General features: G+C 36.8%; 1 protein-coding gene across 5 annotated transcripts in view; it reads right to left on the reverse strand.

Annotated features, from left to right (window-relative positions):
• The window catches only part of LOC124410190 (telomerase-binding protein EST1A-like), a 224,985-nt gene that overhangs the window by 69,902 nt on the left and 142,619 nt on the right, over positions 1-12,464 (reverse strand). For all 5 annotated transcript variants that reach the window (XR_006929578.1, XM_046888363.1, XM_046888364.1 and 2 more), the window contains one exon: positions 8,355-8,455. Coding sequence is in view for 4 of the 5 variants with exons in the window: in XM_046888363.1 (XP_046744319.1) it covers positions 8,355-8,455 (101 nt within the window). In the remaining variant the exon portion in view is untranslated. The remainder of the gene's footprint in view (positions 1-8,354; positions 8,456-12,464) is intronic.

The following is a 12,464-nucleotide window of genomic DNA, read 5'->3' on the forward strand; positions in this document are numbered from 1 at the left end:
AGGTATGCGAGGTATGGTCAGCTCAAACATGCGTCATATCGATGATGTGACAAACAAAAGTTGGTTCGAGAAATTCTCTGTATTCCATGAAAAAACGTCTCCACACTAAATATGAATTGTAAACGCCTCGTTATTTAGAACGTTGGCGAAATAAAATGATTCCACTATTTTTTCATCGAAAAATAGGCACAGTTTGTCTGATTTCATTGAAAAGTAGCTAATTTTATTCGTAAATGGATTTCCTACAAATTGCCTGAGACAGATTTTTCCACGACTTCGTCAGTAATTATTTACAGATTTTTTCTAATTCAATAAATGATTTGTTCTTGATAATCACGGATTGACTAGGACAATCTGTGGGGACGTTATTGATGAATAAAATCAGGTGATGCTCTCTAGAATCAAACGAGCAATATGAATTTTCTCGAAAAAAATAGTAGAATAACAAGATTTCTAAAAAGTAGTTGAATGATTGAATTAGTAACAGTCGAATGCAATAAAATCAGCTTCAGTGACACTATTTGAAGCCCTGTCTCATCATGTTTTTATTCTAATTCTTTTTCAAACGGAGTGTACACTTTACGTGTTAGATTCTGACCGGTTCAGGGGCACGCGTATTTGGATCAAACACAAAGGTTGATGAGAACTATCTGATACGTCGATAAACCAATCGGTAAGATCGTGCATCAATATCTCAAGTCGGCAGACAGAATATTACAGAGTGCCAGTGCAGGCGTTTACCGACGTATCGAACGGTTTTCGTCGGATTTCGTGTTTGGCTAAATGCCCCGTACCCCTAAATCCGTCTAAAACCAACGCGTTAAGGTGTTGTTGTTAAGACGCGTTGTACACCTCGAAAACGCGGGGATATAAAACTCCTATATCGCTCAAGCGATCAGAGTGAAACTTGGGCAATTAATGCCTTATTTTGGCAAGAAGTGAAGCGTCTTTTTACTTTTTCCAAATTTGGCAAAAAAATTTATAGATCGGTTACCACCCACAGAAGTTGGAAAAATTTTCACAGTCGCACTGAATGGATCGAACAATCCAGTATAATACCAGTCGACGGTGATGAAACACACATTTTTAGCCCAGTCCCATGAGATTTGATGGTGAAATGACGAAAAGGTAGCTGATCTGGTTTTCGATTACGAAGTACCCCGAAATCTCAGTTTGACAACATTTGTTACCGACATTACGCGCATGCTGGTAATATATGCGTGTAATGTCGGTAAAAAATTACCGCCTTGCGTGAAAAATCGGTAAAAAATTTCGCCAAAATGAGATTTTGGTGTTCTTCGTAATCGAAAACTCGATCAGCTGCCATTTTGTTATTTCACCATCAAATCTCATGGGACTGGGCTCAAAATGTGTGTTTCATCACCGCCGAGTGGCATCATGCCGGATAGTTCTATCCATTCAGTGCAACTGTGAAAATTTGGCCAACTGCTGTGGGTGGTAACCAATCTATAATTTTTTTTCCCAAATTTGGAAAAAGTAAAAAGACCCTCCAGTTTTTGCCAAAATAAGATGTTAACTGCCCAAGTTTCACTCTGATCGCTTGAGCGGTGTAGGAGTTTTGCAGCCCCGCGTTTTCGAGGTGTACAACGCGTCTTTATAAGCATCTTAAGTGTACATCCATACATCTTAACCTAATATGTCCTAAATAAAACGACAACGACAGTGACGACTACAACAATAACCACAACTACGACAACGACCCATACGCCAAAAGATCTCTTCGGTACTATGAAAATAGGAAACACTCTAGTTATGAGCAAAGACTAAGAAATCAATGTTGTATTTAAACTTGATACAAAATGGTTTAAGTTCTAGTAATAATCGTATCCGTGGTTGTTTAATGTTTCTTTTTGGGTTTCATAGACTTTTATCTCCTTTACAACTTTTCTCATATTTCCCCAACCTAGCTTATCCTTCACTCTATCTATTAGTTGAAAATCTAATGGATACGTTTGAATTTACTGTCCAGCGACTCATTTTAGGTACTTGGAAGACAATTACTTGCAACTTTACTGACATTCTATTCTTCCTACATCTGCTCATAAGTTAGATTTTCGAAGGCTGTAGAGTGTGTGTAAAGAACACCATTTTCGAATGGTGCAATAAAAGGTCGTTAGCGCATGTACACAAATAAAGTGCTTGATTTTCCACAATAGGAGTTTCTCTAGTACATGTGCCCTTTCAAACAGCTCGATTTTACTCATGTGTCATTGAGTGTAAATTTCCTAATAGGTACCAATTTCAAGTGCTATGAGTTGCACTTTTAATACTTTTCTATACGAATGTTGAGAAAAATGCAAACATTTTACTTATAGAAAATCGCCTACTTTCTACACTTGTATTACAATACTATAGTGGACTTGCGACACAATAGTATTATTGTTAATAGTAGACATATAGTGTTACACGTGCGGAAAGTAGGCAATTTCCGATGAATTTAATGTTTGCATTATTTGCAACAATGACAGACGCTATTTTTTTCTACACCTGTGAAGGAAAGTTTGATTTGAGAAGCAACGAAAATGCCACTAATAGCACATAGAATTGGGATTAGGTCCCTCACGGCCAATGACACAGTATACATATAATTGAGTTATTTGGAAGTGCGCATGCGCCAAAGAAAGCTCTAGCGGTTAATAGATAACATTTCAGTTCTGCGGGTGCGCCAATGTTGGGTTATCGCACTGTTAGAAAATGGGTAACTCTAGGCACGTTCCACAGGCTTCAAAAATTGAACTTTCCCAACACATGTTGCAGAAATCATATTTCAAATAAAACTAAAGGGAGAATATCTTTAGTTATGGTCAAGGAAAAATTTCTGCAGTCCAGCGAGACAAGTCAATGCTGCAAACAAGGATTCAGACTTGCAAAAAATCGTTTTATTTCGCTGAGATCACCAACAATTGATGAATGTCATACAGAAAGATAAAAAATTTAGATTTTGCTTAAAATTGTCTCATTATTGTGGAATTTGAAGTTAACCGATTGCTTTGCTTTGATTTTGATCACTGGGCAACTTCTATTGTGATATACGATTTATATTTCGACGGGGATAAACTCCTGTCATACAGATATTTCAATTTTAGTCAATAATTTCTGAAAATATGAATCAAAAATAGCAGCTCTGTAATACTCGATATGGCATTTGTATACATGCCATCGGAGTATTGAATAAGACGGCCACTAGTCTTTCAGATCGTCCACTTAGTCGAGAAAGTATTATCACAAAAGGCGAACGGGAGAAGGTGAAGATGAAATTGTAAAGTCGTGTGAAATGGAAAACAAGGAAACGCAACCCAGGAACTGGAATATTGTGCACGGCAATCCCAAGAGGGAATGAGCTGAAAAAACAAAAGAAACGATTTAGACAGATATGAGCTATCAACCTACGAAAGACTCGACGACGACCAACAAACTATCCTACAGGATGAGAGATCGAGCTGCCCACTACCAGCCTCATCACCAAAAATTGTAGCCAGTCAGTGCGGGTGCTCTGAATCAATCAGACAAGATCTAAACACTGATCGAGTAACCGGAAACAGTTGACACATCACTCCTCTTCAACGTAGCCGAAAAAATTATATTATCCAAGAGCGTAATTGTTCAATATTTAATAAGAAAAACATTTCGGAACCAAATATTATTTTAAGAACCGAAAATTATGAAATTATGACTTGATTATTCGATAACGAGCAGGAGAAGAAAACATATCCAGTTCCCTTGTTTCTTGTTGCAAATTTGCAAGAATAGCGGCCATCAAAACGTTTTTGATGGTTGTTGACAAAAATAACTTTCAGGAAGATCGAGTCGTAGTGCAAATTACCAGTATTTTTTTTTTTTTTCTAGCACAGTTGAAAAATTCAATTTCTTAAAAACGTAATAACAATGAAATTGGTTCTACAAGTACATTATACTTTTCCATTTGAAGTATAAATTGAAAGGTGCAATATTGTTTCAGCTTTCTTTGGCTATGATACATCACTTTAACTGTGCGAGTGACCATCAATGAATCAGGAATGACAATTAAAAGTTCTTAGAAAAGCCGTAGTATTAGAAAACATGACTATTTCGAAATTGGAGTGAAATCCAACATTTTACCGCATAATTTTGGGGTTCAAAGAGTGGAAGGTTTTAGAAGCATTCTAGAGAACAAAAAAAAAAAAACAGGTAAAAAAAAATTGACGAAATGAATGAAAACCAAAAATGAAATTATCGAAAGGTACGCGGGCGACAAAAATATTGAAAGGTAAAGAATATAATACATCCAATGAACCACTAAACCAAGTACATCCAAGAACCATTACACTCGTTTTTCTGTAGCTCTTATGAGGTGAACAAATCGGTCAACGCTTAGGGGATACTGTAGGCATGGGGCAGAATCGTTTCTATAGAAATCGTTTGTACATATATCGTTTCTACCGAGTTCTTTACTACAGAGTTCGCTTCTACAGATGATATTTTACCACAAAGTTCGTTTCTACATAATCGTGTTTGGCCTCCGATGACTACTGGTCCGTTTCTACAAAATTCACGTCTGCAAGTCCGTTTCATTTCCACAAGTTCGTTTCTACAAGTGGCGGTCCAATGATTTAAATTAAATTAGATTAAATTAAATTAAATCAAAATGTACGAAATTGACAATTGAATGTATGAGAAATGAATTTCCACAACCGAATTCTGTAGTAACGAACTTCCACGACCAAATTCTATAGAAACTAACTTCCTGAACCAAATTCGGTAGAATCGAACTTCCAGACCTAAATTTTGTAGAAACGAATTTCCAGACTGGAATTCTGTAGAAACGAACTGCATGTCGCAATTCTGTAGAAACGAGCTTTTCCCAATTATTCTGTAGAATCGAGCAATCTAAAAGAATTCGACTGTAGAAACGACTTTTTAGGAAGATCTCTGTGGATATAGGCCTAAAATAATTCTGCAGAAGAAAACTCTCTAGAAACGGTGCTCTGTAGAAACGGTGTCGACTCATAAGCATTGGATATCAATATTTTTTTGTCGTTGTTCATATATGATATTTTTCTCTCTTTTTCTTGGGTACTGCAATAATTAGAGGTGTACGACCTTGGAAGCGAAGACAAGTGTGCAAAAAAGGACCACAGGATTTCGATTCGCTTCTTAGGAGAAATTAGAGCTGGCTTTTATACCTAAATCAGAACGAGAGAGAGTCTGAATTTGATGTATTAGATACAAGTCACCACGTGTGAGAGAAATAAAAAGAATAGCAAAGCAAAAAAACATAAGAGATGTCGGCTTAGATCGAACCTCGGTTGACTACAGCGCGGACTTGATTCTGGATATGTGCATCGTAGTTTTCTGCATGTGTGTATACAGAGATGGACATAATACAGCAGAGTGTGGCGAACTATACAACGCGTTATACTCTAGACACATTCACCGTTACGCTACGGCGAGTGTTTCCACCGGAGGTCACGATGCGGCCAAAGACTCCTCATCCTCATCCTTCTCCTCCTCCTCAACCGCCGTCTCCTTCTCCTTCGTCTCCTTCGTCTCCTTCTTTTTCTCCTTCGTCTCCTTCTTTTTGCCTCGTTCTCCATCCTCTACTTCTCTGCCTCTCACGCGTATACGGGACATTCCGTGCCAACTTGGCTACATTCAACAGTGACCATCTCGGATATGATCATCGATCTTAAATATTTTTCTTCCTAACACTCTGCGCTTTTATAGTTTTTCTGATTAGACCAATTACCAAAAATTCAGGTCTGAACATTTTTGACGGAATATTGAAAATTGAATGCTTGTAACAGAAATTTTTAGCCGGTTTACAGAAGTTGAAAGAATTTTCCTTTCGCTAATTCTGATGCATCCCATGATGCTATAGTGAACATAGTTTTTTGATAAATAATATTTCTAAAAGAAATCAGCTTTGAAAAATCCATTTAGTTTATCAGCGTGCGAGACTACGGGACGGGAGAACCTGATTGTGAGTTCAAATCCGCAGCCTGACGAGGAAGACCCGAACGGCAGCTCGCAAAAATTGTAAGACGAGTCTCGTCATTCAGGCTTCTGAGGACATACTTTATCGGTTATGGCGGGTGATGGAAATAACTATGATTATTGTCATTATTATTTCAATATTAAATTCAGAAAACAAACAATTATTTTGGTCCTAACTTACGCTTACTTTCGAACATCACGAAATACGCGATTCCTAACTTTATCACACGACGTTTCTCGAGTCGGTTGAACAAATGACAAACCAATGAATTCAATTCCCGAAGATATATAAAGATTATGGTTTTCTTAAGACTTAAATCCAGCCAAAGAACAGCAAAGAGATTACAGTTCTTGCTAATATACAAAATTTTACGAGACTCCTCTAGACATTATCAAAATAGAAGTCTGTCTGAAATGAAAAAAAAAAAATTAAACGTGAGCGAGCTTCAAGCCAGAACAGTGCTATAAAACAGCGTAGATGAAATTCTGAGATGGTAGCTTGGAATGCCCTGTACACGCAGCTAGTTGAAAAAACCAAAATGATTCTGCGCAGACAGATGTAGCGTGCAGAAGTTCAACATCAAATTTCTGGTAATGAGAATTCTGGCTACAAGAATTAATCATCAGTGAAATAGTAAAAAGTGTAAATTAAGAGTAAAAATCAAAGCAGTATAAAGCAAACAGAAAAACGATAAAAATTAAGGAAACGTGCATAGGTAATCGACGACTCGGATGGTTTTTCTGGTCGCTTCGCCGATGCCGCAGAACGATAGTCCGTGTTGTATTAGTCCTGGCGCGTACACCTTCATACCGTGTAATATAACTACCGGCCAGTTTCTCTCTATAACCAATTGCCACGTGGTACAGTAATTCGGTAAAAATTTATAAATCCCCGTATGGACGATGGTATGTAACATGGGTTGCATATAATATGTATATAAGGCGACAGAGTTCTGTGTCGGTCGACATCATTACGCGTATATACATATAATGCTATATGCTACAACGTGGGACAAGATGATGTATGTCACGTAGTTTTATTGTTAGCAAACGTAAATCGAGTCTATATATTAAGATTCTTGAACTCTTGTATCTCCATACAAGTTGGACTCCTACCGCGAGGAAACGATATATGTATTGTATATCAGGTAAGTACCCACAACGTTGTAACCGGAAAAAAGAAATTGTACAGGAAGAACGCGGCGAAGTCAAGCACAGGATGTGCACAATTTATTTTCAGGTCGACCGAGAAGATTTGTTTCAGATTTTCGAAAAAATAATATATCATGTTACAAGTGTCGAAAGTGAGCAATTTCTCACGAGTGTGAAATTTGCAGCATGAGACGCAAAGTCGAGTCAATATCGCCCACCCGCACGTGCGACACACGCTATATTCCTTCCCGCCTGTTCTGATGCTGCGTTCACACTAGTACCTACTCGTGAGATTACAGCACACGCATTCACGTCACGCAGAACTCGCTGTCGCAGCTTACTCAGCAAATTTTACATCTCTGGGAAATCACCAACTTTCCACACTTGTAACACAATGTACTTTTTTTTCTTGATACCGAAAACGAGGTCGACCCGAAATACTTGTAAAAAATATTCGAATTTCAAAATAATCACGAATTTTGAAGAACAAGGTTAGTTTACTCTGGTTTATCTTCTTGTTTGCTCTGTATTTTCATTTTTCGACTAAAGGGCAAGATGGCTGAGAAATGACATTCTCATTGTCTCTCAAGTATATGTGCAAAAAAAAAAAAAAAAAAAGAAAAAAGAAAAGAAAAAGGGAAGGTTGCGTGTGCACTCTACATCAGCAAAAACGAACAAACTCACTCGTTCGAAAATGAGAAGAAAGATCGCTGATTGGTAAAATGACTTGGAACCTTTCAACTTTGGAAATTAATCCTAGAAAACCGAAATTACTGCAAATTCAATTTTCAACGCATTACGTGACACCTTGCAGTAAGAAACTTTTTCCAAATAACACTAGTATGGTTCACGCGTCGTATTTGCCTGCGTTTTTTACGTGAAGTAATCGTCTTTGCGAAAGTAAAATTAAAAATAGTGTCGGAGTATGTAAAAATGCATTCTTACGTCTTAGTAATTAAAAATGCTCATTTCCGTACTGCACTATGAAAAAAAACAAAAAAAAAAAAACTTGTCAACAACACTTTTGTTAGATGAAGTAACATTCATCGTGAGCACCATGGAGACAGTCTTTTTCGCCACGCGTATTTGCCATATTTGTCTTTGTCTCGCGCACGCGTTCGCCAACGACTCATATTGCAACCTTACGCTGGGTGTAAGAAAACTGACTTTGCCTCCTTGACGTACAATTTACTATTATTTGAACTCACCGTCGGCCTCACTGTCGCTAGTAAATGAGGCTGTCTGATGGTCCAGCTTATCCAAGAGGTTTACCATCGTGGCCAATCTACTCCAAACATCTGCGGGTGGTCTGTAAAAATACGATCGACAAGTTAATAAGAGTTTAGATCCAAATCTCAATCCTAAATATTATACAGATATGTTAAAGGATATTATAGTTTCAAGGATGAGGGCCACGGAAAAAATAACACATAAATATTGACAACGACGAGGTTTGTACTTATGGTGATATTGAGTGCCTAATCAGAGGGAGAGATACGCGGAAACGCAGAAATGGAAAAACTAGGAATTTTTAATTACCTATAAGTCGAAAGTTCGCTTGAGACAAAAATTCATTTATTTCAGTTACTAGAAAATTGTAGTATACAATACAAGTGACAATAACGGTTTAAATTTTGCTGAAATTACGAGAAAATGTGTTACAGTAATTATTTAGTATGATCATATTTGTTAATACAACATTTTCTGGTTATCACAACATTAAATCTGTTTGATTAGTTTACTGAATTTGTCCAGTTAAATAAGGCCTAAATCTCAATTTATTGAAGAAACAAGATCACATTACCGCAGTAGTTACAAAAAAAATATGCACTGATCACAAAAATTAAGGAGCCATCTATTTTTATTTGACAAAGTCTTCAATATCACAGTTGCATCACTTTAACGAAAATTCATGTAAATAATTTCTCTAAATAGCTTTTAAAGCTCGAGACATCAGCTTTCATATGGTTTTTGCAGATTCCTTGAGCATAATTTTTTTTTTCGCAATTGTATCACGTTAAACTGATACGTGTCAAAGTTGCAAATTGAACTTTGAGTTCAGAGTTATTTACGAAGCACACCCATTTTTATGGGTTTCTGAGACAGCCGATTTCAAAGTGTCAGTTTCATCCATCTTAAAATATTTTTGTTGAATTGCTGTAAATTTATTTTTCTTTCAACTGAGCAATTGACCGTGTACTGAAGGCTTTCGTCAAATCTAGCAGCTCAGGAAATGACAGCAGGAGGGTTTAAAAAAAATCTTTGTAAACTCTAATTTTGATTTTTTTTAAACGGAATAATATAGTGAATCGAATTTTTGTCAACGGAATTTTTCCATACCACCAGTTCATTGGTGATAAAATAAAAGCCTGTTCACAGAATTTCCATTTATTCCATCATTCCGATAAATCAAACATCCCAAAATTTGCCTGTTTTGTTCCGTTCTAATGGCTTAATCCCTTAAAAGAAATCATTATTCGCTGCCTGCCATGGAACGCAATGAGTTACCGGTACCTTGCTCCGTATCAAATTGACCAGCTCGTATGTTACTTCGTGTGGGAAACTTATTTTTTGAACATGCTTTCGCAATTTATTTCAAAATGAATGCATATTTTCTATTAAGTTGAAGATAGTACTAGAAATGACATTTTTTTTTAGGTATAAAATGCGAATCGTATCACTACTGAATGTGTTAATCATAATAACTTTTATTTCTAACAGGCATAGCTGAGGAATCATCTGGACTGCCTTATAGTCCCGAATCCCGACTAAACAATGTTTTTTATTATACCTATAATTCATGAGTCATATCATGGGGTTGCTGAAAATCGTCAGAAGTCGTTATTGCTGCTCAAAATGATGGATCACCGGACATCTTTAAGTGATGCCAATTTGCTGATCGTCGAGGTGCGACGACCAACTTGTTTAAGACAGCGAATAGATTAACTAATGCTTGCGGGTCATATAAATCATGTGTACTGGAGAATCTGTAAGCGGAATTTGAAACTTATCAAATATCGAATGATACAAGTAAAGTTGGCCACCAACGCACACGAATCTCGAAAGATACAGAGCTGAGTCATTCCCTGTGTCACTAGTAAACGTGACACCGTTTGTTTCGAACGTTGAACTCGCTGTTCACACATTCTGGCATTTTCACGGTTCAACGTGTCTGTCACGCCTCATCTCGTTCGCTGTCAAATAGTTACCGATCTTGGTATACCTATTCACAGCAGTCCTCGATTTCTCGGTTAAAACAATTCCTCGGGCGACAGATTAAACTCGAGATTTCCCTTATTAACCCTTAGGTGAAGGGAATGTGATTTTGCTTTCTTCGGTTTTTGCAATTTTTTGATTGAGTAAGTAGTTCGAATGAATGAATCGTTCGTAGATTATTTTTCAGACGGACGCTTCGTATCACAGTGAGTGAGTTATACAGACTATGACACTACGATTGAATAAAAAATAAGAACAAAGAATTCTGCTCGTTTAGTCCATGCAAGGAGTTGAGTGTATCCAACCGGAAAGCAGATTTGCTAAACTGAAATAAATTTTGCAATATACGATGAAGTAAGGTAAATGCTTCAACATTTGTGGCAAAAGGAAATCGTAATGAATGAAAATAATGGCACGATTACTAGGGTGTCCCTTATTTAGAGTGTTGACAAATTTTTTCTGGCTGATCTCCCAAATCAATTTCAAATAATGCTAAAACAGTTGCCGAATTTTTTCAGATTTTTATCTCAACTTTAACCCATGTCACCAACAGTATGAATTTCTCCATTTAAAATACACGTGTTTCGGACGCATTCTCAGTATATATTTTATTGTTAGACCCATAATGTCCAAAAAAATCTGTGGTTTTAGTGGGCATTAGTGATACTATCTGAGAAAACATTCACATTATCATATCAGGCTATCTGAACGAATTGGACTTCCTCTAAATAAAAAGGAAAGCAGATTTTGAGGGTGCGCAATTCGTCTGAATTGCCTGGTATGATGATGTAAATTTTTTCTTAGATAGTAGCACTAATGCCCATTAAACGCTCATAGTTACAGATTTATTCGAACATTATTACTCTCACAATAAAATATATACTGAGAATGTGTCTGAACAGGCGTATTTTAAATGGGGAAATCCATCCTGTTGGTGAAACGGGTTAGAGTTAAGATGAAAATTTGAAAAAATTAAGCAATTGTTTTTGAATTATTTAAAATTGATTTGGAGGGTGAGCCAGAAAAATATCGTCAACACTCGAAATGAGGGGCACCCTAATGCTTATTCATTCCTTCATTGGCACAATAAACCGATGCAAGATTGTTGTGAAAACGGGACTTGAATGTTATCGTATTCCTAGCGAGAGTCTAAGGATTAGTCTGAATGAAACTTTAATTTTTAGGACCTTCTGACAAGAACATCATATTTTATTTTGCCCTCTGTGATCCACAAGATTTATCCTGTGTTTCAATAAGTTCAAATAAAAAAATTCGTTCGTGTAGCCATTAAAGAGTTGAAACATAACACTGTGAACTTAAGATTGAATATTTTTTCTATGTTGGATATTTTCCGATGCTGAATACAAACCTGTTATCAAAAACTATTTGTTACATTACCGTTCCGAGAGGAATGGGCCTGAATGAAGCAATGCAATAACATTGAATTCGAATGCCAAAAATTTTCTTCAAAACTCCAATTCATACAGAAACCACCCCAAACATGATTCAATGATCACAGTAAATTTTATTTGGAGAAATATGAATTGATTTGTCATTTACTGATTAAGTATCCAGTGACAAACTAATTTTGACATTTTTCGACCACGAATGTTTACTTCTAGCAAAAGTCACGATGGTATGCGTACCTGCCTCACACATAACAACGCTATGATAATAATCACCGAGTAATAACATCACGCTAGTTCACGAACAACCGTTGATAACAAGGCACTGAAGAAAATTTAATCAGGCCTCGAGGTGTTGCAAGAAAAGCACCGATGCTGCCCGTAGAAAAAGTTGAAGCAGCTGCCAACAGATGTTCGGACTACTACCTATAGACCGTCAATGCAACACAAGACTTGTAACGCAACAATCAAAGGTTTTGATACCGACGAAGTAGCAACTGCATGGAAACTTCCATTGCATCATGCAGCATGCAACTGCCTCACAGTTGCAAGGTAAAATCTATACGAATATGCAAACTAAACACAGTGTTGAACAAAAAATTATAAGTTACAGTATCACGCGGTACTTTTTTCTAGAAACAACAATATGATAAGCCACAGTTGACAATTCATGTCGAGAGTAGTAATATGTATCTA

Source organism: Diprion similis, chromosome 9 (genome assembly GCF_021155765.1).
Source record: "Diprion similis isolate iyDipSimi1 chromosome 9, iyDipSimi1.1, whole genome shotgun sequence".
Lineage (NCBI taxonomy): Eukaryota > Metazoa > Arthropoda > Insecta > Hymenoptera > Diprionidae > Diprion > Diprion similis.